Below are 27,782 nucleotides of genomic sequence, written 5' to 3' on the forward strand. Positions count from 1 at the left end.
GCGAAGCAGCTGCTGCTGCTGAGAACTTTTGAGGAGAGATTACCTTAATAACAAAAAGCCATGAGCCTTACAGTCACTGCCTGTGCTGTCTTGTGTGTACTAATCAGCCAGGCCCCTTTTGATAATGCAGCTCTGTACGACAGGGAAAGTTCTAAAGAGGCACTCTTTGAATTTATTTTTGTCTGGGTCAGAACTTAAAAAGGTTAAAATAAATGCCAGAGCACTGAATATAGATTAATTATGTAAGCTCAAAAGAGGCAAAATTTCAAAGGGCCTCTTATTTGCTTTATGTTCAACTTTAGATCTTTATGAAATGGAATATTGAAATATTTTGTAAAAAATAGTTGTACATCCTTCTCGAGTATTCCCTTTCTTACAAAAAGATTTTGTTATTTGATACGTGGGGAAAACTCTCATAAACCCAGATTGTTCAAAGGGAATAAATTACATACGACTCTATTACTTTTTGGCGATAAAGTTTATTCAAATGTTAATTATTAACTCACTCCTATATAATAAGTCTTCTCCAGAGAGTTGTCCTTTCAATAGTCCTTTTCTTTAACAAATCTCAGTTCTGGGAGTTTGATGTGTTTCTCATTCAACTCTTAGTACACAGAATTAAAGCAGATTCCTGAAACTGGTATTTTTTCTGTACAACTTCATTAATATTTTAAAAAGAACTTAATGACTTCCATACTGGATTACTTGTTTGTTTTGCCATTTGAGAAATGCAGTAGTCAAAACTGAGTATATCCTACACCAGCCAAGTAACATTTTGGTGTGGTGAGGGAGGATAACACTTAAGCTTTTTTTTTTTTTTTTTTTTAAATAATATTTAAAGTAGTAGTGGGTAGCAGAGATTGTTGAGACAGTCACTGAATGTACGTGTGCATGCCTTTTTATATGCCTGCCTGCCTTTACATCTGTGCATTTCTTTTCCTTTTAGGTAACAGGTATAGTAGGCAGAGCGGATGTCCTTGCCTGTCTACTCTTTCTGTTGGCTTTTCTCTCCTATAATAGGTATGGTTCCTTGGTATCAATTCTTTTAATTGGATAAGATACTTTGTTTCAGGAAGAAATCCACTGGTTTCTGATCATTGCTGGCAGAGGTCCTTCCTCCAGCATGGTACTTTGAGGCTGTGCTCTGGTCCATGCTGTGCAGTTGGAGCGCCCAATAAGTGATACTTCTGAAAAAGAATAAGTGTAAAAAGGGAAGTCAGCATTTCATAGAACTGTAGATTGGTTTGGCTTGGAACGGACCTTAAAGATCATCTAACTCCAACGACTTTCCATGGGCAGAGCTGCCATCCAGGGCCCTATCCAGCCTGGCCTAGAATGTCTCCAGAGATGGAGACAGCTTTTCTGGGCAACCTGTGCCAGGGCCTCACCACCCTCTAAGTAAAGAATTTCCTCCTAACATCTAACCTAAATTTTCTATCTTTTAGTTTAAAGCAATTCTTCCTTGTCCTATCGCTGTCACCCTGTGAAGAAGTCATTCCCCCTCCTGTTTATAAGATCCCCTGAAGTACTGGAAGGCTGCAGTGAGGTGTCCCTGGGGCCTTCTCCAGTGTGAATAAGCCCTGCTCTGCCAGCCTTTCTTCATAGGAGAGGTGCTTCAGCCCTCTGAGCATATTCGTGGCCCTCCTCTGGACCTGCTCCAACAGCTCAGCTTCCTTCTTGTGCTCGGGGCTTCAGGCCTGGGCGTAGTACTGCGGATGGGGCCTCACAAGGACAGAGCATTAAGATACCCTTTTCCACTGATGTTACTAACTGACCATACGCCAGTAGAGTGTTTGTAGAACTGGACTTGAAATTAGAAATAAATGCTTTCTACTAAAGGCATATTATTAGTATGGAGAGTGAAGAATCCAGCCTGTGAGAGTTCAGGATTATGTCCAGACCATTAGTTGTCTTTTTCAGATGAAAACTTGACACTATTTGCTGTGTGCTAAAACTGTAACTGAACAAGCACACATAAGAAGTAGCTTTGCTTGAATGGAGTTTCTGCCCCTTCGCATTGATGTTTCATTTAGGAAAAGCTGTTCGTGTTCTTCTAGGGATGTTAGCTAAAAATCTAGATCTGTTTTCATCTGAAGGGTTTGAAGGTGTAAATCTGGTAGTTTCCATCCTACAATTCCTGTAGGAATTGTTTTTGATTTTTTTTGTTTGTTTTCTTCTTCTCTCTCATATAGACTTAGTGCCCAGGATTTTAAGGATTAGGGCACACACTGACCCAGAGGAGTGTGAGTGAGATGGGGGATATTTTGCACATATGGTGCATTTTGTCACACTAGGGAAACTTAAGCATCTATGTTCTAGGTGACAGAAAGCAGGTGTTTCTCTATTCTTTGTGTTTGTACTTACTCTACCTTCCTCTGACTACTTGGTGCCTACATTATCTTTCTGCTCATCTTTTACTCTTGTGCTCAAGTTCCTGGTGCAACTCTCAGAGCTTGTACTTTCCCTTCCTGCCCCAGTGTCTAAGATTTTCTTCATTTATCAGCAAACAGTGTAGATTGTTCACCTCACTTATTATCAGGATCTCAAGAAACTAAGGGAAATTGCCTCAATACTTGTGTGAATGTAGTAAATATATATTAAATTTTCTACTATTTTCACACATGTCAAATTTCTTTTTCAGGAGTGTGGACCAGCTTTACGTTGGGGAACATTTCCCTCCCACTGCCTCCCCATTCTTTTTGCTGCTTAGTTTATTCCTTGGGACGTGTGCAATGCTCGTGAAAGAAACTGGAGTCACTGTGTTTGGTGTGTGCTTGGTATATGACTTCTTTTCCCTCTCCTGCAATAGCCTCAAACTGTAAGTAATCTCTATGCTTACTGTGCTTTCCAGTGTTGCTGCCTGTATGTACAGAATATGTATCATTAGACAGCGCTGTCAGAGATGTCTTGCCCTTCTGAATTCAATGGCACTCATTTAACAGACTTGGAAGGCACCAAGTTTTCATTCTGGTGTTGTTTGTTATTCTATAGCTGCCTGTTAAATTTTGCTAGGTAAATTGACCAAATGTGAAGAACTCATCTCCGAAGTTCACTCTGGCAAGACCAATATTTATTTCTTACAGGGGAGCTCAGGCTGAATTATTAACATCTTAACATTTCTCTGATTTAACTCTTTCTGCTAGTGTTATTGCTGAAATATGTTATGACACTCAGTAGTAAAAGCAAGTTTAATCCTTCTTGTCCTTAAAAAAAAAAAAAAAAAAAAATAATCAGAAAAGAGGGGAAAATATCCAGCCTGTTCTGGAATGATTGGCATAATTACCAACTCCTAGCAGTTATTAGCAAAAAAAAAAAATAAAAAATCCTTGAGGACTGTATCTCTCACCCATTTATTTTCCACTAACTATATAACTGCATTTCCATTAAAAAGCAGAATTATTTCAGCTGTTAAGAACTGTCTTTCATGCATTTCTGTCCTATACTATGCTGGGACAGATCTGTCAACAAGTGAGCACATGCGAGAGCTTGCTGCTGCTGCTGACAGGAGGTCCTGCTCCTGCCATCACCTCCCACGTTCCTACCTGCCTTGTACCCTGGGCCCTGCAGCCCATCACACCCCAGCAGGAGTTGCCATGCTTGAGTTGTAGAGCAAGCTGCTGAATTCATGTTCCTGCAGTAGTGCTTTCAGTCACCTCCCAGCAGGATTTGGGGGCTCAGCTTAGTCAACAGATGAAAGCAGGAGAAATCCTAAGTCATAGCAGTGTCACTGGTGGGCAAGTAGCCAGTGAGATTTCTGGGAGCTGACAGGAGTCACACTGCTCACAGTGCCTGTGTTTGCAGGCTGCTGGGTGGTGTTCCAGGAGCTGCCTGGTTAAGGATGACACAAATATAATTGTTGGGAAAAACCTATGTCCTCTCTTCCCTCCCCCCCCTCAGTTTCCACATTCCTTTAGCTTTGCATCCCAGTGCTTAGTTTTTTTTTCCTGTGTTCCAGTGGCACTCAGTTGCCCAGATATGGCAGCTGCTTAGCTTGCAGAAAGGAAGCTCTGTGGTTCAGATGTGCTGCATTTTAATATTTGCTCTAGTTGCATGTGTGTTCTGTGACGCTCAAGATTTTATGATTTATTTTCTTTTCTAAGGGACAGCAGAAAACCAGTAGCCTTCTTCATACTGCTGAAACTCATAGAAACATAGAATGGTTTACATTGGAAGGAATCTTGAAGCCCACCCAGCTGCAGCCCCATGCTGTGGGCAGGGCTGCCACCTAGCAGCAGAGCTGCCCAGGGCCCCATCCAACCTGGTCCTGAACACTCCAGGGGTGGTGCACCCATAGCTTCTCTGGGCAGCCTGTGCCAATGCCTCACTGCCCGCCTCTCCTCCTCCTGCTCTTTCCACTAGCCTGTACAAATTGGATCTCTGTTTAAACAAGGCAGAGCAAAGTTATTTTCTGCACCAAAAAATTGAGGCATGTTCTTCCTCACTGTGCTTCACATCATGCTGGAGCTGCAGAGAGCAGTTCTGCATAGGTGTGCTTGTCTTGTGCTGCTCTTGGGTGTCTTCCACTAGTTCTAGGTAGGAAGCAGTAAGTCCTGTACTCCCAGTGCACATCAGCTTAATCTTAAATTAATTGTTGTCTGTTGCAGTGAGATGCCCTATTGTGCCACAATGGTTAACCTTTTAATAAGCATGGAAAAACCAAAACTGATGTCTTATCTTTCCAATTTCCCCTCTTTTCCCCCTTTTCTCTGCTTTTCAATGCCTGCTCAGGAGGAATGGGAGCACCCACACAAGACCTGTCCGGCAGCCTGCAGCTTCACTCCCTTCCTCACTGCCAGTCTCATCTCGGGAGAATGGAAAGCATCGCTTCGCTCACAGGACTGCCTGGAGCTCCTGCCACCCCGAGGAGCCACGCAGCGGTGGCCTTCCTGTGCCCAGCAAAGCTATCTGGGCTATTCGCAGGTACTGCCTGTTGCCTGGCTCTCCCCTTGTAGCTAATCCGACCATGTCAGCTCCTCTGCATTGGCCTAGGTGCTAGGAGCCTGAAATCTGTGATTTTTCTTGTGTTACTGGGGAAGGAGATGAGGAGAAGGGTAAGAAGAAGGGAAGAAACAGGGAAGAGTCAAAAAGCGTGCTTCTATCTGGGAAAGGAGAATATCTGAGGACTGTCCACGTCCTGAGACCTCCAGTCCTAGGATGATGTTGGTATGTGTATAATCAATGGATATACAGATGGTATATGTATATCCAGGAGCTTGGCTAATATAATTGTTATACTGGAGTAAGGAAAGAAAGTCACTCACCCTATTCTGGGCTCACAGGATGGACTCCAGTGGAGTGAATCTCCAGAGAGATCTTTCCCCACTGGCAGTCAGCTCTTAAATGGCTCCACCCATTCCTGCAGCACAGGTGATTTGCCTTCACCTGTGCTCCTTTGGCTGACTCATTGCTTGCCTCAGGTGATTAATCAGAGGTTCAGGCTGTGATTCAGCAGCCCCATACAGTATGCAGTGTGCTCCTTCCCAGCATCTTCATGGGTAAAGTCAAAACTGTAATGCTAGCTTGAATGTGAAAAGTAGGAATGTGTGCATGTGTACAGCAGCACTTGCCTCGCTTTGGGTGCTGTGTATCTCTCAGTTCACATCTGAGGGTATCATTTCTACATGTATATATACGTGTACGTATGAGAGTAATGGTGATGCCCATTCTTGCCTTACACCTGTGAGCTTGCACATAATGGAGAAAGCGGGGCTCAGGCAACAGCAGAGTGATTTTTATAGTCAGTGTCTAGCAGTTCCCAACATGTTCATTGCGTGTCTCACTTGGGAAGAAAGTACTCTCTCTGAACTCAGGGCCATTCTTTGCCTTGGAGCTGTGCTTGGTGCCCTTGCTCAATTTGAATAGCACTACAGCTACAGTGAGCAAACAGCAGGTTTTAGCTTCAGCATGCTTAGCAGCAGCTTTACTGCTGATATTTGGTTTTACCTACAAAATAGTCACAATATGACTTACTTTTTGGAGACCAGTAGTAATGAATTGCCCCACGCTATCTACTTCTTGTAGAAAGTGTTTTATTCCTGGAATAGATCAGAAATTATCTGCTGCAGTTCTGTATTCATTTAGTCGTCTTGCTGCATCAGTATGGATGGTATACAGGCTGTTACATGCAGTCCTTTCCTTCTCATTGCAGAATCTGTTTGCTCTATATTTAGGTTAAATGGTTCAGCCCACTCGAGAGCTGCTAAGACACAGACTGATCGTCCTGGTGTTTAGTCTGATGGGTCTGACTTATGTGTAGTGTGTTTTTGGCTTTGTTTTTAACAAGGAGAGAAGTGGGTTTGGCTGTGTTGCCTCTCTGTGTGGGAACCCATGACAGAAGGATGATGAGGAAGTCGTCTTCTCAGGGTGGCTCAGTGCCAGCTGCTCCGACACCCAGACTCCTCTGGCACTGGGAACAGCTTCTGAAGTGTGTGCTGGGTTTTTTGTTTGTTTTCATTTCTTCTCCTGTATTCCCAAATGAGTAGAACTATTAGATAAACACAGATGACCCCTGTTCATTTTGATAGGCCGGGCCAGAACGGGCAGTCTGTATTCCTCTTGGAACATCTTGTCTCCAAAGTTTAGTACGTGATGGAGAAGAGTAATTTGAGCACAGACACTGGGGCAACTGCTATTCCTGACTTTTGTTCTTTCCCTATTTCTTTAAGCGCATTCATTCTCTTTGTATTTCTTCATCATTTTCCCTGACAGATACTATGCTAGAGACTGTCACTGTAAGAAATACCTCCTGTCTTACTCCATCATCTTGTTCTTTGTATTTTTTTACCGTTTCTTTCTTGTTTCTTTCTTTCCTACTATTGTTCCTGTTTCCCCATCTCTGCTATATACCTTTTCCAGACACCATCCTCTTGCCCTTTTTGGGAGCATTCCTTTCTTGCACCTGGGGAAAGTCTCTGGTGTTCTGGCTTTAGGAGAGGCTGCAGAAGTTGCATTGTGGGGACAGTGCACGTGGGATGGCTTCAGAAGGTGTTTGTCCATGCTGCCAACTGGCATTTCCTTTTTAGCAGCTGCCTCTTAAAGTGTTGGAAAGGATTTCTGCACATGGCAAATTGAGCTCTGTGTGTACATAGCTGCTTTCTTTTTCAAAAGAGGCTCTCATGGTAGAAGCCTCTCAGCTCCTCTTCAAGTGACAGTGCAAAGCACTCTTATGATGACCCAATGCATGACAGCTTGCTGAGGAATGCCTGAAGTGGAGCTGGCTTGGGCCCAGTGGCTGAGAGAGAAGCTGGTTGTAGCATGTTTGTGTGGTAGCTGCCTGAGAGCTCTGGTAGAAAGCTTGGGAATGCCACTGTGATGCTGTGTGTCCTGGGTTCTAGGTTAGATGTCGGGAGAAAGTTCTTTACCAAGAGAATGGTGAGGTGCTGGAACAGGCTGCCCAGGGAGGCTGTGGATGCCCCGTCCCTGGAGGTGTTCAAAGCCAGGTTGGATGGGGCCCTGGGCAGCCTGGTCTAGTATTAAATGGGGAGGTTGGTGGCCCTGCATGTGGCAGGGGAGTTGGTGCTTCACGATCCTTGAGTTCCCTTCCAACCTGGGCCATTCTGTGATTCCTCTAATATTTATATGTGCAGAGTTCCAGTTGAGAACTTCTCTGCTCACAGGCTTACAGGAATGAGGGGCTGCTTTGCTCTTGGTTTGGCTGTTCCTGGGAGTTACTATGTTTTCAGTTCTCTGAAGGCAGTATTGAACCAGATAATATTTTCTTGTTGGAATTGCATTGTATGTACAAAATGACAGCCTGGACAATCTGACCAGTGCCTGTGTGTCTACTGTCAACGTTTACTAGTTACTCTTAAAAAATAAATGTGCTGCTACAGCATTTGTTCCTTAAACGGATCAAACAGATGCAGTGTTTTCAAGAGATCTTCTCAAGTACTAACCCTGTGGTGTGCACTTGCAGTTGTATGGAACTGCAGAGATTAAATGTCTTGCAGCTCAGCATTTCAAAATGTCATCCACATCACCTGGAGGTCAGGGAACCATTACCTAATCATGCGGCTGTGGTCCTCCCCTCAATTCCATTTGCTGACTCCTGTCACGGGACAGATTAAACTAGTTTAAATACTTATTGTATGCAGTCTTTCTCTAGAGCTATTGGCATATTATATGATGGGAAATAGGAAGCAGGCAAAGCAATTACTCTGCTAAAAGGCAATCCATCTTTGGGGGGTGGAAAAGTAAATCAGGAAATCCTTGCTATCACTAAAAAAAAGATAGGAGGGGAAAAAAATTGAAACAGCTCTCAAACATGCAGAATTAATTATACAATTTATTCTCTGTCATTGACGTTTCCCTGATTTGTGTAGATCTCACAGCAACAAGGAAGGGAAAAGATTTTTATAAACTCCAGAATTGGAAGACTGATTGGATGTGGTCAGATTGCTTCAAGTGCCTTACATAGTGCACCAAGCTGCTTGATTGTAAGCTCTTTTCTAGCTTAAGCAATGTGCAACTGTTTTATTCTGTTCTTTCAGATCACTTGTAATGTCACCAGTTAGATTTCTATTTAATAATAATTTACTATGTACCCTCCTATTAAAGCTAACTGAAGGATGCAGAAAAAGCTAATGGAGGAGTTGAGGCATTCTAATTAGCAGTAACTGGAGTTAGTTATGTAAATTCCTGGTGCAGGGAGATGTCTCTGTGAATGCGTGGGTTGCAGCTCTGGGTGCATTCAGAAGTAAGGAATGAGTTAGGCTGGGTGAAACTGCAGGTTTTATCACCATCATTTATTACAATTTAGGGGGATGTTGGCATATACTGCTGAAACAGAGTAACTAAGATCTCTTATGGGTTTGATCAGGCTCCCTGAGTTTCAAGGCCTGAAAGAGGCTAGTGACTACCCATGCTCTCCTCCTACATGATGCAAACAGAGAACAGATGAGAGGAACTTTCACATCAACCTTCCGTTTAGGATGAAGCCAGAACTTTAGTGCTTTCACTATGGTGAAAGAATATGATTGTGTGGCATAGAATCACAGAATGGCTTGGGTTAGAAAGGATCTTAAAGCCCATCCAATTCCAGCCCTCCTGCTGTGGGCAGGGACACCTAGCACTGGGTCAGGCTGCCCAGGTCCACATCCAGCTTGGCCTTGGGCACCTCCAGTGATGGGGCACCCACACTCTCTATGGGCAACCTGTTGCTGTGCCTCACCACTCTCTGAGTAAATAATTTCCTCCTAATATCTAATCTAAACCTACCCCTTTTTAGTTTAAACCATTACCTCTTGGGTAAAGATTCTCTTCCTGTGTTTTTTTTGTAGGCCTCCTTTAGATGCTCAGAGACCTCTGTGGGGTCTCCCCAGAGTCTTTTCCAGGCTAAGTAATGCCGTATTTCTCAGCATCTCTTCATGGGAGAGATGCTTTAGCAGCTACTGTAGCAGGCCCACCTCTGTCTTAGGTTGTAAGCTCCAGATCTGGATGCAGTGTTCCAGGTCTCATGAGAGCAGAGTGCAGTTATCAGAGAATGTCAGTACCTCATTGCACACCATAGTGTTATTCTGATACATTTAATGAGACTGATATGTGTAAAGCAACAAGTTGTCAGAATTCCTTCTGGAAGTTGTGTGCATATTTAGTCATTCTTTTTCTTGATTTCTTGAACTCATTGATAAATGAAAACTGGGAACTATTTCTTTGACTATTTTTCCCCATTATTATTCCAAAACCATGAAGTATAGTTATAGTTTTGTCACTTTACAGATGCCTCACATTCATCAGTGCTAAATGTTGTTTAGCCTGTGACCTCCCTCTCATATCTCTTAGCCACCTTGATGGTTTTGAGCTTTCTAAGTGAGTCTGTAGTTGGACACAGTCAAAGATATGGGCATTCTTGAAAGATAAGACTTCTCAGTAACTTGCATGCTTTTGAAATGGAAATCTCTGTTTCTCTTCGATCATCTAAAAACTGATCTTGATTGCATATGCTGTTGGTAACTCTTCCCTTCGAATTGACAATAGACCAATTTTTAGTATGTTCATTTTCTGCGTAGTCGAACCATTACATTAGTTTATTTTTTTTGTGTGTGTTTCTTTTTTACTTTCTTGCCAAATGACAGAACAAGAAGTGGATGTACTTGGAGCTGTGCCCAATAGTGTCACTTTGTATCTCTGCATATGTGCAAAAGAGACCGAGGGAGCTCACTGCGTGTTAGCACTGTAGGATCTGGACAGAAAACCCATGGATGTAAAATTCAATGAAGTCCTTAAGGTTGTAGCGGGGATAAATGTGACCTGATGACTAAACCATCAGCAATGTTGTTTCCTTTTTCAGGGCTAGGGGAAAGGGAATGGAAACACTGTGCAGAACATGGTGCATTCCAGAGATGGCTTTGCTGGCCTGAAGATTGATATAGTATGAGGGAAAGTATGTTGAGGTCATAATGTATCTTCCCCATGTCCCAGCACAGTGTGCGTGTTCTATATTTGAGCTGAAACAGATGCTGTCCACCAACATGAAAGAGTAGAGGGAGAGGCATATGCGACCTGCAACTGGTATAAATTGCATGAATTTGGTTTGGCTCTTTCCCCATGGGGTGCTAACAGGATGACTTTTTCTAATTCTTGTGTAGTGATTAATTTTATTACATTTTTAAAGCTAATTTGGTATATAGCACACCTCTGCTTTAACATGAAGTCTCTCTTGAAAAAGCAGAAATCTTAGCTGCATTTCTAATGCTTCTCCTTGCAGTGCAGTCCTAGCTAATATAGCTACTACAGCTAATATAGCTAATACACACAGAATAGTGTAGTGGGTTTCACAGATGCACAGATCCTGAGTTTCACTGATCCTGGGTTTCACAGGATATCTTTCTTGCAAACTTGGAATTTTCTTGAATTTCTCAGAGTTTTATATCAAGCCATGACTTAGAATATGAAATTGCTTGGGGTACAGAAGTGCTAGGAGGACATTTTCTGTTAGATTTCTTACAACTTCCTTAAACTTCAGAAAGCCATTCTTGTGCTCATGTGACCTGAAGGTAGCGATGATTGCATTCATACACAAAGCACAGCAAGTAAAGAGCACTGCAGACCTCTGACAAAACGCTAAGACCTAACTATTATTTTTGCCTTGTGAATATACAACAAAAGAGAAGGCTGGATACTTGATATGGCCTGACTTTGCAAACACTGCCGGAATGGTTGGTAGAGAACCCTGAAGACAGTGACCTGGTTTAGAATTCAGTCTGTGGTGGTAAGGGTCTGGTAATCTGGCAGTCAAAATGATTTTATTCACAGGAAAGCATAATGAATAACCTGGAACATTAAGCCTAGGCTTTTCCTTTCTTTCCTCTCTTACTGGTGATTTCCTGAGGGCTCTGTTTTTTAAAAGAAATGAGTAATCTCACAGTCTGTGATGCTCAGAACAACGTTTGGTGTTAGACTGTCTCTCTGCAAAAGGAGAGAGAAGTGCTGAATGGTCACTGGCCATGCACTGAATTTTTGGGAGGGGGAAGGGGTACGGGAGGGATTGTGTTTAAAATCAAACAGAAAGGGGTACGGGGGGGATTGTGGTTTAAAATCAATCAGAAAATAGAATAACCCAACTTTACCCCAAAAGACAAGCAGGAGCTGGAGTCCCAAGACCTGAGAAGGCACTGAGTGTGCTGAAAGAACAGATTAGATAAGCACTGCTGTTACCTTGGTAGCTGGGGGATGCTTCCTGTATGGTTTGCAAGCTTTTTTTAGTTGTAGGAGGCTTGCTAAAGCTCTGCCATTCTTGCTATTTAGTAAGCTTAAGTTGTGAATGAAATTCAGACCCCTTAGGGGAGGTGTATTGCAGGGGTGGATTTGACCAGCAGTTTGCTTTTCTCTGAACTCGTTCCTTTAGAACATTTTTCCATTGTGAGTCTGAGATGTAGTTACTGCTGTGTCCATGTCCTGTCCTTTCAGGAAATGTTCCCTAACAGTAACATGTGAATCTTGTTCTACTTCTTTGTGTATAGCCACCGATAATACTGTCATGCTCAAATAGTACCAGAGGCCACTGGAAGTCTTTATTAGAACCTAGGAGCACATGAAGTCAGTGTCCTAAAACCTTGGATTCAGCCTGGGATTTCAGTGCTCTGATTTGTGACTGTCTTCCACAGAATCCTTGCATAATGTTGGGAAAATTGTTCTCATTGTGCGTGCTAGAAAATGAGGCACAGTGATGCATATTTCCTTTCTACTTCCATTTATTTGTTTGGTGTGATTGTTGTTTTAAGACTGTAAATTTCTTAGGTCAGTCTAAGGACTGTCTCTCTTCTGCATACTTGTGGCTTTGTGTGTCTTAATCTCGGAAATCTGCAAGTGCTACCTCAGTACAAGTAATTGAAGTCATTTATTGCAAACTAAAGTTTACTTCAAAACAGCACTACCTTGGTGTGATGATGACTGATGCTGCACGCACACACACACACACGAAGATATATTAAGACATGGGGAAGAATACAAGAGGAATGGTTTTAAACTAAAGGAGGGGAGATTTAGATTAGATGTTGGGGGAAGTTTCTTTACTGAAACAGTGGTGAGGTGCTGGAGCAGGCTGCCCAGAGAGGCTGTGGATACCCCATTCCTGGGGGAGGGAATTCAAGGCCAGGTTGGATGGGGCTCTGGGCATCTGATCTAGTGCTTGATCTAGCAGTTGGCAACCCTGCCTGTGGCAGGGGGCTCGCAACTTTAATAATCCTTGAGGTCCCTTCCTACCCGGGCCATTCTATGACAGTTTTTAATTGCATGATCACGTGCCATTTTTTCTGCATGATCCATCTCTATTGAGTGCCCAGAATGGCTGGTGCTCGCTTAATGAGCAACTGTTCAATATTTTGTTTCTTCCTTGTCCAAAGCATGGCTCCATGCCTTGTTTACATCATATTAAGTCCTGTTCTGATAAAGATTAACTTCTTTATGATCATTTCTCTGTGTACAAACTACCAAGTAAAATATTTCCTCACCAATTGTTGCTTCAATCTGTAACCTTTAAATTACTCTTGGCATAATTTCTGGATGTCCAGTTTCTTTGTTTTGGGGAAAAAAAAACAAGGAAAGTGAGTAAACAGAGTTTTCAGAGGGTTGCCACAAGGGTATGAACAGTTGGATTGAAAACTTTGGATCCACCTCATCGACTGCTACTGGAGCAGACAAATTGGTGGCAGCAGTAAGTGTCTTTGTTTGCAGAGATCATGACATCATGATGACACGATGTTCCCTTCCAGCCTCTAAAGAGGGATAAACTCTGGTACACATGGCTTTTTCTGGCAGCCCCTTCCCTCTTTTGTCCCTCTTCTGTTATTCTGCCCTGTCTATTCCACTCCATTCTCATCTCTCCTTGCTTTCTTCACCTTAGTCATTTAGTTGCTTCCAGGCTTTGCTGTTTGGATCATGGTGCTTTGCCCCAAAGTTGCTGTGAAAAACCTCCCCTCCTGGAATCCCTCCTGTGCTCCCAGCCCAAATCTTGCCCAGATGACTGGAGGATCCCTGCTCATCGCAGATGTCCCTGTACTATATGTTGCATCCTATACGTGCTTCCCACTTCTCCCAGCTTGCAGGTTCCTGCTGCTGGAGCTCTGCCCAGCTAAATGATAGGGTCACTCTGGAGCTTTCCTCTTGGGCCCCAGCACCGAAGAGGACACTGTCTCTGTACCTATCTCCTCCCTTTTGCATTTCTGCTCCAGGGGCTGCAAAGCCTGCTTTCTTTTTGACCTCATCTCTTCATCCGTGTGGGTTTGGTTCTCAGCCCTGTATTGAATTCAGGGGATATCCCTGGGGGAGAGGGAGCACACAGAGCCATGCAAAGCCAGGAGCAGCTCTGGGGTGCTTGCAGTGGCATGGAGCCATGGCTAGTTGCATTGCTGCCATTGCTTGTGGAAAGGAGGCACTCTTTGCATGCAGCCAGCAGAATAGAAGAGGCTTGGTTTTAAGTTTTTCTTCCTTCGTTAGATCATTTTAGCTGCTATTCTGGATAGAGGATTTTGTCTTGCAGTATGGGATGAAACCTCTCTTCCTCTTTTTAAACCCTTTCAAGAAGGAAGTGAAAAGTAAATAATATCCCTGGGATTATTAGCGTGCGACAGTGCTCAAGAGGCTCTGTTTATTTCAGTGAGCAGAAATAAACCTAAGTAGTTTGGCTTTGCGTGCATTAAATGCCAGAATGGAGGACAAAACTGAGACGGATGTTAGTTTTTGCAGTTGATGACTTAACATCTGCCAGCTGGTTTATTTATTTATTTTAAGGAAGACTTTTCAGATAGACTTTCATTAAGTCCACGGAAATCCATTTTTATGAATTCAGGACTGGAAAATTTCCCTGAGACGAAGAACCACGCAGAGAAAGACAGGATCAGGGAGAAGAGCTGACAGCCGTGTTTCAGTTTGTTTTTTTTTCTTCTCCATCTTCTGAATGAAGCTGAGCTCTTGTTCATCCCTGTACAGAGAGAGCAGGGTTTTTTATCTGGTGTTGAAACCCTGCAGTTGAAGTCTCTTAATGGTGCATCGATGCCTGTTCTGTTCCCTGTGTTGCTAATTGAAAATCCCTGATCTGTGGGTGCAGCCTTTGTGTCCCAGACTGACTCACAGCAGACTCTGTTCATTCTCCCTCCTTACAGGACTGCCTTTCTATTCACAATTGATGGCAGTCTCATTAAATTAGTGTTTGAAATACTGCATGTCCATGCTCATTGGCTTTCTCTGAAAGCCCTGTAAACTGGTGTCAAGGAATTACCAGAGACTTGAGAAACAGAAAAACCTTACTGACTTGCCAGTTCCTTTTTCTTGCAGTAAATCTGGGGTGGGTTGACATAGAATGGTATTCCAGACAACAGAAAATAATAACAGTAAGAAAAGAAACAAAATCCAAAAAGATTAGGTGAAATGCAGATTATTGCAGACATTTACCCAGACCTAATACAGCTGTACAGTTTCTCTTTTCCATCTTTGACTTCCAGATGCTTGAACATGAAGCAAAACTTTTGGGTTGTTCTCAGGATTAACAGATTCAGCTGTACCTTTCTACATCTTTTGTGTCTGGCTCTTTCTGAACTGGTCTATGCCCTGTTCAAGAACCTAATATCATGGCATGTGTTAAGTGGACAGTGGACTCTATGGCTAAGCGTCGTGGCTTTAGGTTTTCACAGGCTCTGATACATGCAGTCATTTGCTCAAAGCTGCGAGGATACCAATCCCATCAAATTTGACTTCAGGTGGATGGCTTTAGATGTTACTTTGGGTTACTTTGGCCTTCAATGTGAAGTAGTTGTTGAGATTTAATATTTGGTTGAAGAAGACAAAATCTGTTTGCGTGTCTAAAGCTTCTCTCATCTTTCCTGTATGCTTTCCAGGATGAATAGATCCTTCCCTGGCTAGAAACTTAATCTTCATCTCAATCTAAAGAAGAAGAGTAGTAAATCCACTTTCACACTTTAATTCATTTATCCCAATATCTTTTTCCAACTAGTGCATTAGAAACCTTAATCCTATACTTGACTTTGAAATGCTGGAGCACACAATTTCTCTCCTGCCTGCAGACCTTTGAAATGCAAATTATTATTTTTTTTAAGCTATTCTTTTAAGCACTTTCCAGAGTGGAAATGTCCAGGAAGCTGTAGGGCAGAAGGGATGCTTGTAAATGCATTCCACATTCCCAAACATCCGTGCTGAAATTCAGATAATGGCTGAAGCGAGCCCTGAAAGACAACACTTGCACTGACACTACCGGAGCACTGCTGTCCATTGTCTGCCCCCGAGCCAGACAGGTCCTATAGCATCTGGCAGAGCTCTGCTTTGCTTTGTGCACTCATTACCTGCTGCAGCTCATCATGAGACAGCTTAGAAGAAAATCTTCCACTGAAGTGTGTGGTGGGGGTTGTTATTTTTGTAACCTCCTTTCTTAAAATTAGGTTTGGTTGTCTTGAGCTGTCATTCTTTTACCATCTAGACAATGCAGTTGTTCCCTCTGTTTAAAGCTTTCATGCCGGTGTTTGCTGTAGGCCCTCTGTTTTGTGGCTGGAGACTAAAAGTTTGCTAAAATCTCTCCTTTTATGACCTGTAGATCTCTTATTCTTGCAAATCAGCTGTAGAGTGAGGAGAAAATATGAAACTAACTGTGGTTTGCACTTTGATTGCACTAGTACAGAAACTATGGAATATAATACAATTCCTTCCAGTCTGTGAAAGATGACAACAAGCCTGTTAGGCTTTCAGCATAGAAGAGGAAAATTGGAAGGAAAAAAACTGTTTTCTCTCTGTTTTCCATTGAGGCAATGACTGTATTGATTGATGATCATAAAGATCAGGGAAAGAGTAATTATCAGTCAAGGATGGAAGAGAGAGGAAACAGCGCTTGTATTTCTCTCCCATAACATGCAGATTTGTCTGATCATACACCCCCAATTACATGTATTGTTTTTGTAAGCTGCTAGGAATTTCTACAAGAGCTGCTGTAAAATTATGTACTTTGGTTCTCTTGCAATATTTTGACTTTGCTTGATTTAATTGCATTTAACAATAACCTTTGCCTAATCTCATGAAAGCAGTTTATATCACTGCTGTGCTTGTGAGTTATCTGTGAATGTCTGAAGCAGAGATGTTTCTTTTGTATTTTGGTAATAAGCTCTATTCATCGATTGTTGTTCTCCCTTTTCTCCCCCCTTCTCTTTGGAGTTAATTATGTCGCACATTTATTTCAGAAAATGAATTACTTGGAGTACAAGCTTTTTTGGTACAAGCATCAGGAATTTTCATCTTCAGAAAGCTGTTACCAGGCCTGAGTCTTGAGTGGCTGTTAATGCCAGCCTTTCTAGTCTCTCTGTTACAGAACAGCATTCGTTTGCTGAGCTTGGCTGGCGTACTGTGGATTCACTGCCATCACCCTGATCCTGAGTGGTAACTCCATCATGGAATTACTCAACATGGAATATGAAATTCCTCCGCTCGTTGCTTATGTGTTCTTTTGGAGATGATGAATAACTTTCCATCCAGAAGGCATTTTTTCATTTCCTCGGAAAAAAATAATTAGAACTCTCTTTACATTCAGAATTGTCTATTGAACTCACATCAATCTATTCGACTTAATAGTAACACCCAATCTACCTCTAGTATGTATTTTCTGACTGCGATTGTTACTAGAAGCTTACAGAAAAAAAACGAATGGGAAGGAGGCCAGTACAGGGTTATCTTTTCTCACCATATGCTTTGAAGATGTGCCAGTCAGTGATTTAGACCCTGTGGACATGGAGGCTTTATCTGGAACACTGTTTCAGACTCTCCATAGGGCTGTCCTCCGTGGAATTGCTTAATTCTCTTTTTAGACCTATTTCTCTCCTGACTTTGGTGACATCTCATCAAGAAGAGTTCTGTGATTTGATTGCATGCACTCTGAAAAAGTCTTTCCCTTTGCTTGAAAACTGATAATTTCATTGGATTAAGAAGTAAAAAGTAATTTTTCTGGTTCACTATACCTTTTAGTTATTTTATGCTATCCTTACGTGTATTCCTTTTCCATGCTGGACAATCCTGTTCTGTTGCATATCTCCTTTTTGCAAAAGTCACCTCAAAGCCTTATTATCTTTTTCTGTGTCCCTCTTGATCCTTTGAAAATTGTGCAGAAAAAGAGGGAGATTTCAGAATAACACGCAGGGCTCCAGATGCAGGGGCACGTTCTAGTTTTATTGAGTCTGTTATTGCTTGTTGTTTCTGTTCTGTTTCTTTATAGATCTGCTGGATCCTTGTACTATTCACAAGCTGCATTTACAGTTCTGATTTATGCCACCACCTTTTTTTTTTATTATTATTATTTATTCTTTTGGTCGGATTGCAGGAATGGCAGTCTGTGTAGATAAATGAGATGTACAGTAAAAAATCTAAATGGAAAATATGAGTATCTTTTATTAGCGTGTTTTGCATTCTGTGGCTGGAGAGCATCCAGCCTGTTCCCATTAGAGGGAAAAAGGTGGAGTGAGGCACTGAACTCAGCCTGGCTGCTTTCAGGGCTGGAGGGAACACTGTCAGACTCCATAGCTGCTGCATCTGGGCCTCACTCTCACTTACTGTTCCCCTTCATCCTCAGTGTGTTTGTGCTTCCACCTCCCTATGCCTAAAGGCAGCAGTTCCCACTGTTCACTCAAATTCATGAAGAATTCATAAAGCAGAAGCTTAAATCCAGGATTTCCCGAACCTTAAGCAAATCTACCTCAGCAGAGCTTTCCTGTTTTGCCAGTAAACCAACAGTTTCTCTCTTGATTTCCTGAAGACAGAGCCTGTTGTGTCCCTCCCTTACCCTTTCCTACAGGCTGAAAGTTTCAGCTTTTGCTGTCTTTGTGTAGGAACATCTCAACAGCCCAAGCCATGATAGCTGCAGTCCTAGGGCCTGCATGTCACCGTTTATCACAGTATTTACTTTGATTTGTTTTGGCCTCTTGACTCCACCAAAAGTACCTTTCAGTGTGAATTAATTAAAAGAACTGTGTTTTTTTCTTGCTGTTGTCTCTAAGAGTGATGCATTCCCAGATGGCACGAGGAAAGGAGAGAGAGGTTTTTTCTAGGCAAAGCTATGCTTTTGTTGTAGGCTTTCTCTGTCCTTCATTACACTTTGTGAGTCTGTTCCTGCAATGTGCTCAAGGTGCTGTCTCCAGGGAGCTTGCAAATGCCAGAACCAAGCGAGAACCCCCAGCAGCATTCCAGTCCAAATGAACAGCTTTCTAATAACAGCAATGACTTCAATATTGCAGCATCTTGTCTCCGCAGAGCAGTCAGTTAATTATGAGGTGTGAATAAGGAATATGTTTCACAGTGCCTTGGCAATTTTCTGAGTTCACTGATCCGTAAACAAGATTATTCCCTAATAGTCCTTCATCTTTGCCATTATTACACAAGGATGTTCAACTTCAAATTAAATTAGAAATGATCATCTTTAAAGTTTGTTGAGCCACAGCTAATCTTTTGAGAGTGTTTCCAGGATTAACTATTTTTAAATTACCTTGTTATTTGGGGAGAATTTTTTTGCTCTTCCTGCTGTGCCATTTTTATAAAAACCCTGCGGTCGTGACTATCCACTGGGAAATGTAGATTAGAACAATTATTATTTTTTTTTCTTTCCGAAGTCCCTGACACTGTCAGACAGCTGATGTTTTGAGGGGAAGCTGCCTCTCCGAGGTGTATGAGGGCTTTTACAGTTCTTTCAGCTGCTGCCAACCCAGAGGTGAGAGAATAAATTTGGTTCTCAAATGCCATCTGTCCAGCAGGGCTCTTGCCAATGGCCCTCAGACAGTTTGTATGGGATGAGAATGACACGGGCTACTGGCACGAAAGTGCCACGCAGTTTGCAGTCTCTCTGGATTGTGCAGAGCCACAACTCCTTGAAGGCACTTTTACCATTATTGGAAGTGTCACTGTAAATCTTTAAGGTCAAGAGGGACCCATTTGTGATCATCTAATCTGAGATGGAGCATGGTGCAAGAGTCAGAGCCTCATCTAGGAATTACTGCGTTAGGTCTGAATTTCTCTTTGAGCTGTGTCGCACACGTCAGTGTTAAATGCTTGATGTGATGGAGTGTTTGAGGTATCCTTAGGTGGATGGTTGCAGCAGTGCGTTCTTCTCGCTGTAATAAAGGTGTGCCTGTTTCTAGTCTGATTTATCTAAATTGAGCTTTCAAGCGCTGCATCTCATTATGTCTTTTTCCAGTAGATTAAACAGGGCTCTCCTAGCTGAAAGTTCTGCAGTCTGTGATAGTTGCTTTATTGTTTTGCCAAGTGGACTGAAAGGCTGGGCTTGCTATACCTATTCAGCAATCATTGCTGTGGGGTTTTTTATGTATTTGGCTATCAATAACTCTCAGATTAAATAGCTTGGGTCCTGCTAGTAACGTATCTGAAATGGCAAGGAGATCAGAGTAGGTGAAGCAAGACTTTTAGTCATTTACTATCTTCAACAACTTTTTTTTTTTCATGTGAAAGCTGTGCTAAGTTGTTTCAAAACAGAAAAATAGAGTTAGTTTTTTTTTGCAGTGCAAAATTTACATGTCATATAAGTACTTTCTTAAAGAAACACAAGTGGATTATAGAAAAATCAGCGTCTCTTTGATGATAAATCCCAATGGGGTAAGAATGAGATCTTCCCATGTGTTTGTGTTTCTAGCACAACAGTATTTCGATCTTAATTGGAAAATTAGTCATATGAGGAGGTGCACTGCATCTGTACACACAGATGACATTTGGATAGTGCGCTGCTCTTGATCTTGTGAGCATTGCCATGGAAGCCTTATTGAATGCAAGTGTTCAGAGTCTGGATTCGACATTTTGTCTGGAAGGGCTGTGAGTGAAAACACTATATTTTAAAAAGCTGTATTGAGCCTTTGTTCTCAGGAGTAAAGTTGGAGAACAGGGGATGGAGAAAACTGTATATAGATCGCTCTTAGAACAGTGTTACCCTCACAATATATGTTCAGGTAAGCTTTTGTTTGGTGCATTTCTGGAAACCAGGAAACATATAGATTGATATCTTCATTTCATACTCAGTATGTTCTATACTCGGAAAACATAATTTCAGAAGGGAAAAATCCCTTCTTTTGAATTGCTGGCAGCCTTACCTACAAGCATTCAAGAAAGTGGGGACATCAGTTGTTGACCTATCTTGACGTTGCTTCATTTGTGAGATTTAGTCAGATTAAAGCACGAGGTAATATGATTAATTTGGCTTCAGGCTCAGCGTTTAAGAATACACAAGGCAGAACATCAGGATACTTCCTTTATACCAGCTGAGACTGTGGCCCAGCTGGCAGAATGCTCTGTGGGTACCATTATCTCTTACATAACAAGTTTAGTATTCTCACATTTTACTTGTTCAAGCATCTGTCATTACCTCTTCGGAAATCCCCTACAAATTAGAGATGCAGCTTGTATAACTGAAGAGCAATTATTGTTCCATTACCAAGTAATGAAGTGCACACTTCTATGGAAAGAGTGAGGATTCCAAATATGATAAAGTTCAGCAAGAAGACCAAGATAATTTTAAAAAGTATTTTCTACCTGCAATCAGTAAGCTTGTATTTTCATAGACAGTAGATCTTATATCTTAAAAATAAATAAATAAATAAATAAATATCTTTCACATATGATTTTTTTGTTTATCTTGAAAAAGGGAGCTGTTTCCCTACAAATTCAGGGAAGATGTTATGATTAATTGTAAAAGACAGTGTCTCTGGCATAGGACTGAGCTTAAGGTTGACTTTGATTTTGTGTGGTGATTTGGAGCATACCGTGGCATGATGGCTGCCCTCTGGTAATTCTGTCAGGACATGGAGGAGACTTCTAGGAGAGACAGGAGCCCTGGGATTACAGCTCATGTTTGGCTGTCGCCCAAGTTACATTTGAAGAAGACCTCAGTTTTCATCTGGATAAAGTCTCAGGGCTCTTGAGCACGTCCAGATGGTGCTCCTGGGGCCTGCTTTTGAGCTGTTTGATTCCTGGTGCATTCACGTGAAGTGGTAATGCTTTCTGCCAATTAGATCTTGACTTGTCTCAAGCTCACAAACATTGAGGTACTTCAGCAGGAAATTATTTTGAACATTTAGTCCTTGTGTTTAATGCTTTTCTGAGCAGAGAGCTTAGGGTGATAACACGACAGGCTAATCCTTCCAGCAGAGTCCCGGTGTAACTGGGACACATAATCATGAAGATTACTGGGTCATTGGAGCTGAACAGCTGGTGTCCATTGCTGTAGCTCTGTTTGTATTAAGTACAGCTGAGGTTTCCACATCTCTGGTATCTCCATGACATGAGTTGTAACCCTACAAGTTCAGTGAGTGAGATAACTGACAGTACAGATCTGAATGGCTCTCTAAGCCTGCTTGCACTCAAGCAATACATACAAGATGGTGTCTGTGGGATTCTTATTTACTTCTTAAGTAAGAAGTGTTGGAATATTTCTGACCATTTAGTCTTGAGAACCTTTTCCAATCTGTTAATTCTTATTTCCTTCAATACTTTGTCTGATGGGAGTTGCTGTGCCTTTACTGAGAAGAGATGTATTCTCTCTGCCTTAGTAAAAGAGAAGAAATGAAACAAATCAACCCAACAGAGAAAAGATGGGCTGTAAGTGATGACTTCTTAAAGTAGTGCCCTTCCTTCTGTCAAAGGAACTGGTGACAGGTTATTTGGCTCATTAGATATAGTCCTCTGTTAGCCAATTTATGTCCATTTACTGTTATGTAAATGGTCTTGGTATTGTCTTTTAAGCTATATGCATTTCTTTGTCTTTTCTTCTTCGTTTGGAATACCATGTGTTTTAATGTATGTGAAATCCGAAACACAAAATCAAGGAGACTGAGCAAGTTAAAAACAAGAAAAAAGACTGGTGTTAAAAGTGTGAGAATCCAGTGGTGTAATTCTTTATTTCCTGTATGTTTCTAAGGAGGGGAAACAGAGGATTGCCGTGGGTTATTACTAAATAATTCAACTATTAATTCAAATGATTAAACTATTAGTTGTAAATGAAACAATTTAAACACTTTTGCTGACATTGTATAGACAAGCTTTGTATTGTGACAATGGCTGAGACTCTCCAGAACAGCTGCCTTCACTCTGACCGTGAGAAGGTTATGTCTAGTGTGCTTGTTTTTATTTTTATTTATTTTCTTTGGTAAAGTACCATGACATACTCAGCAAATTATGCTTTTCATTCTGACTTGCAGCCATTCTGAAAAAACATAGAACAAAAAATATCAGCAACTGAAAACGTGTGGGATAAAAAAACATACCACCAATGTCTCCCTGAAGTTTAAATTTCCTTAATGGGAGAGTGAAGCAGGAGAGAATGTCCTGAGCTATCTTGACAACTGGAGAAAAAGGAATATGAAGTGGAATTATTTTGGGTAGTGGCTCCTGCTTATACCTTGTTGGGCACTATTAGAAAAGTGTCTAAGTGAGGTGAGTAGTGAAACTTGAGATTTAAAAGTTAGATGACTTTCTTTTCATGTTAATCAGGAAACTTGGTTCTTTGTGTGCTCTTCTGGACTCCTAGAGGTGCTGGCCTTTTGGAGACTTGTGCTCCCTCTTCAAGAGCATGCTGGATGGGGTTCCTTTGCCATGCTTATGGGATTCTTCTTGCTCATTGTGTAGATGGTAAGCGAAGACAGTATGATTTAATGAATATAAGAAAAGGATGACCATGGCAATGCACTTCCCAGAGGAAGTGCTGCTCTCTTTGCTATGAATTTCCATCCATTAAGTTCCACAGAAACAGAAAGAATGCTTTTACTGAACAGGAGTGACATGCTCTGAGTTAGACAGTTTAGAAAGGCTGCTAGGATCACTAAGGGAAGGGCAGATGCTCCCATAGCTCCCATCTCCCTTGGAAGGTGAGTAGGCAGCCTGACTCCTGGCACAGTTCCGGAGCTGACTCACCTTTCTTCAGCCATGAGGTGAAGTTGGATTTTTTTTCTAGGCTACAGCAGGTCTCTATGGACACATGAGACAATACTGTAGCTGCTGGTAAGTGGATTCAAAGACAGATTGGATGGGGCTTTGAGCAACATTGTCTAGTGGGCGCTGTCCCTGCCTATAGCAAGGGAGTTGGAACTGGATAATCTTAAAGGTCCCTTCCAACCCAAACCATTCTATGATTGTATGGTTGTTGTTTAGGCCACTGCTAGGTGAAGGAAAGCCTCCACACAATAGGTTGTTGTGCCTGTCAGCAATGGAGTGATGTCATGGCTCTCCAGCTCTGCACCCATCACTCAGCAGTGCTATCAACTCCTTGCTAGCTAATGAGGGAGGGAAAAAAAAAAAAAAAAAAATCTAAAGAGGAAATAACTCAGAGCTGTATAAATTAATGGTCTGAAGTGTTTCTGGTTCAGAGGAGACAAAATAAACCTTCTCATAAGCTCAGATGTGTGGTGCTCTGCTCCCTCACTGTGCTCTGACAGCAGTGTGAGGGGAAGGCATTTGACACCTTTCAATATTGGCATCAGGAAGAAACTGAGGCTTCTTAACACCTCCCTGTTTTTGGGTAACTTTAATTTCCTGAAAGCAGAGGAGGGAATGTTGACCTTCCTCCCTCCTCTCTCCCAGCTAGACTCCCAGCTAGACTCTGGGAGGTAAATTCCTTTGTTTGAGAAACAAATTTGATTTTAAAATGCTTGTTTCCATGGCAGAAATACACTGTAGAGGGCAGCCTCTTGATCTGATGTGAAGTCTAAACGTTTCTATAGTGAAGAGCTGCCCTTAGCATTGGGCATTAAATGGCAATGTGCGTGGGTGCCACTGAATTCCACTTTGAATACCAGCCGTGGTATATCAACTCTGTATTGGGGTCTAAAGAAGTCCCAAGAGCTGAAAATGTATGAGGGTATGGAGTTTCAGTTTTCCTTTTTAGGTTTCTGTTTGCCTGGTTCAGCAAAAAATCTTTTTGCAGAGCTGTGTGTGTTAAGAAACAGTGCCTAAATGGCCAGGAAGCTAAATGGCTCTTATCCATTTACTCTGCTTTCTTCCTCCCTCCTCTCCCCGTGCTGTCATAGCTCTGGGTTGCCCAAACCAAAAAGATCTGCTCTGAGCATGTGCTGGCCTTTCAGATAAAACCCTCGTGCACTGCATGCTGAATTGCTACATCCCATTTAGGGGCATCCTGCACTCTGACCTGCTGCCTTCTTGAAATCACTGTCATTTTGCTGTTGAACTGGCAGCTTCTCAGGTTGTTCTTTCTGTCTGCACTTGCAGAGATGCTGGGTTTAGTTGTTGTTACTTTCAGTGGAAATAACCATTTCCAAAACCTGGAAATAATGTGTGATGTGAGTTCCAGTTGCCTTTATATTTCTTTCTGGCCCTGCCATGTTGATGGGAAATAGTAATGGCTTTGCTAACCTTACTTTGCTTTGATGGAATGGTGTTTGTTTATGTTAAAGTAATAAATATGTGTTATTCAGTAGAAATTAAATTGATGCTTTAGTTCTACTTTTCTTTTGTCCATAAATTTCTTAAGTAAATGGATATGTGTTTATGAATTAGGTACAAAGTGTAAGAAAATGTTCCCGAAAGACTGAAAAATTAAAACATAGAGAACAAGTTGCAAATGGCTTTTAAATAGCTATTGCCTTCATTTTCCTATATTTGAGTGGGAAATCATGCTGCAGAGGGAAATAATAAGTCTGTTAAATCTTCAGAGAAGTACAGATGAGGCACCCTTATAACGAGATATGATTATTAGCATCTGCTTTTTTCTGTATGGCGCTGTGGTATATTTTGATGCAGCATTTGTGGAGGTGTGGTGAGAAAGCAGGAGAGGACCAGAATTAAGGGAGTTGGCTCTTAAATCTCAGGTTGGCTGAGATTGAAAACTAATACTGCATAGTGGAAGCATAGTCTAGTAGAAACACTGACAAGACATACAGTGAGCCACAGGGCTCTATGCTCGTTCACCCACCTCTGTGCCCTCCCAGTTGGTTTTCTTTGTGGTTGGTATGTTGTAAAATATTTTTGTGCCTTTTTTTTGTCTGTTTTCCTTGCTGTGATACAAAAGATCTGTCCTTACTCCCGTCTCCTTGCTGTGTGAGTTTTAATTAACGTTGTTGCAAGAAGCGTTAAGAACCTTGGCTAGCAGTGCGATTTTGGCAGTGGTTCAGTCTCCTGGAGAAAAGCATATGCCTTGGACTCTAGAAGCAGAAAAAAAACACAGGTTTTTAGGGTTAAAAATAGTCAGTGAAGCTATTTAAAAAAAAAAAAAAAAGAAAAATAGTGGGGTGAAAAAAAATTGCTTTTCTTTGACTCGAGTAATCTGAAGCTCCAGTCTCAGTACAGGCTTATTTTTTTTTTCAGTAAACGAGGTGTTTTTTCTCCTGTAGTTGGGAGTCACCCCTGCTGAAATCTTTCGAAGAACGTTCATTTTTGCATTGTCTCTGAAACAGTATTTTCTTATGCAGTCTTCCCCTTCCCTCCTGTATTCTCAGGATAAAATTGAAAGGGAAATTTTGAAATTTGTCAGTTGTTCTCTTAAAAAAAAAAAAATAAATCCTTTTTATAAAGCAATCAAAGGAGTAGAAATCACAAGACCTCTGGATTGCTGTCAGTCCACAGGGAGCAGAAAGGTCCAGGAGATATATGCCACGTTCTCATGGCTAGGGCTGTTAGTAGCAGCCTTTTCTCAATCATTGATATTAATGCTTTGATGGAAACAGATCTCCGTTTCAGACAGTACCACAGTTCTAAGTTGCAAAGTCAGCAATGGGACAAAACGGGTGCAATAACCATCTGTGATGTTTGGTGTTAAAGCACAATATCAGAAAGGAGCAAGCAGTGCATTACTTGGACGCTCTCGCAGTGTCCCAGAGACTCAGGTGCACTGGGATCCTTCTCAGAAGGAGTGTCAGTGCATTGGAACAGGATGGCCAGGGAGGTGGTGGAGGTCACCGTTCCTGGAGATGGTCAAGAACCGTGTGGATGTGGCACTGAGGGATGCGTGGTTATTGGGCATGGTGGGGATGGGTTGGGGATGGACTAGATGACCTTTGTGGTCTTTTCTAAACATTATAATCCTATGCCCCAGCAGCATGGAGATGCTATTTTTTGTTTGCTTGTGTTTCATGATTGATTTGAACAAAGTTACTGCTTACAAAATGCACATAGGGAAACCCATGTTTTGTGTTGTTAGGAGTTGCATCTGCAGCTCCTGCAATACAGGTAGCTTCATTCTGGGAACAGTTCTTGATTTTCCACATGCTTGCTCCTAAAGCTGCCCACAAAGCAGCTTGGGGACATCTGGAAGGTTAGACAACTGGTTCTTCTGAAAACAGCAGGGAATTCATTTGGAGTGGAAAGCTGCGCGTTACAGTTTTAAAATTTGAAAAAAAAAAAATCTTGCTGGCAAAGATGCATTGCACAAAGTGCAAACATTCCTTTTTAGATAGTACAGGGAAATTCACATCCCATGTTCTCCTGTTTCGTTTCCAATGGTGGTCATGTTCTAAACTTCTCCATGTTAGGCATTACAATGAATTGTTCCATTTAATTCACTCTGTGGAGATGAAGTCCTTGAAACTACATTTCTGGAGAGCCAACTGGTAGACTGTGCGCTGGGCACTTTGCATTCATACAGAGATAATGGTTATTTGTGTCCTGAAGAGAAGCCAAGCTGCACGATGTGCTGGGTTCAGCAGTGGTCACCTTGAGATGGGTTCTGTGGTGGGATGCTGCAGCTGTGGGGCTGTTGGTTGCTCCCCTCTCGTACCCAAGGAGGTTGTCTGACCTCAGCATGCCAGGAACTGTTTGGTCTCCGGGTTTTTGCTAAAGCAGGTGTCCGAGGTATGATTGCCTTGGCACAGACAATCTGTAAGCCATAAAGCAGATATCCCCACCTTATTTCTTCAGCGTTGCCTCTGCCAAACTGCTGTAAGACTGGCTGGCATTCAGGGTTCTGGATATGCTCTTCTCTGGCCATCTCATTACTGATTTTAAACATATGATACCATATCAGCTTTATTTTGTAGTCTTCTTATTTTTTTTTCCAGTCAAAACCCAGTCTGTCTGTGCACTGCTATTGTAAGATGACAAAAGCTTTTCCATTTGTGAGTCTGGCTCCTTGACTGACCTGCAGAGCAGCAAATGAAAAGCTAGCCCCATGCTTTGTGAGGCTCTGCAGCCTGTTTCTCCATCAAAGCCGAGGCCACTTGCTGGGAACTCAAAGGCAGGGTTGCCAAGAGGGTGAAGATATCCTGCACTCTTTAGCGCAATAAATACTAGATCTAAAAGATGTTTTTTCTCCATCAGTAACTCTATTTTTCTTAGGGCCTTGTGGTTAGAGTCTC

General features: G+C 42.0%; 1 protein-coding gene across 3 annotated transcripts in view; it reads left to right on the top strand.

The window, feature by feature from the left end:
• The window catches only part of TMTC1 (transmembrane O-mannosyltransferase targeting cadherins 1), a 152,636-nt gene that overhangs the window by 15,040 nt on the left and 109,814 nt on the right, over positions 1–27,782 (top strand). For all 3 annotated transcript variants that reach the window (XM_085229557.1, XM_085229560.1, XM_085229566.1), the window contains 3 exons: positions 947–1,020; positions 2,642–2,818; positions 4,729–4,920. In XM_085229557.1, the coding sequence (XP_085085683.1) occupies positions 947–1,020; positions 2,642–2,818; positions 4,729–4,920 (443 nt within the window). The remainder of the gene's footprint in view (positions 1–946; positions 1,021–2,641; positions 2,819–4,728; positions 4,921–27,782) is intronic.

The sequence above is a fragment of the Meleagris gallopavo genome, chromosome 1 (assembly GCF_905368555.1).
Source record: "Meleagris gallopavo chromosome 1, MGAL_WU_HG_1.1, whole genome shotgun sequence".
Lineage (NCBI taxonomy): Eukaryota > Metazoa > Chordata > Aves > Galliformes > Phasianidae > Meleagris > Meleagris gallopavo.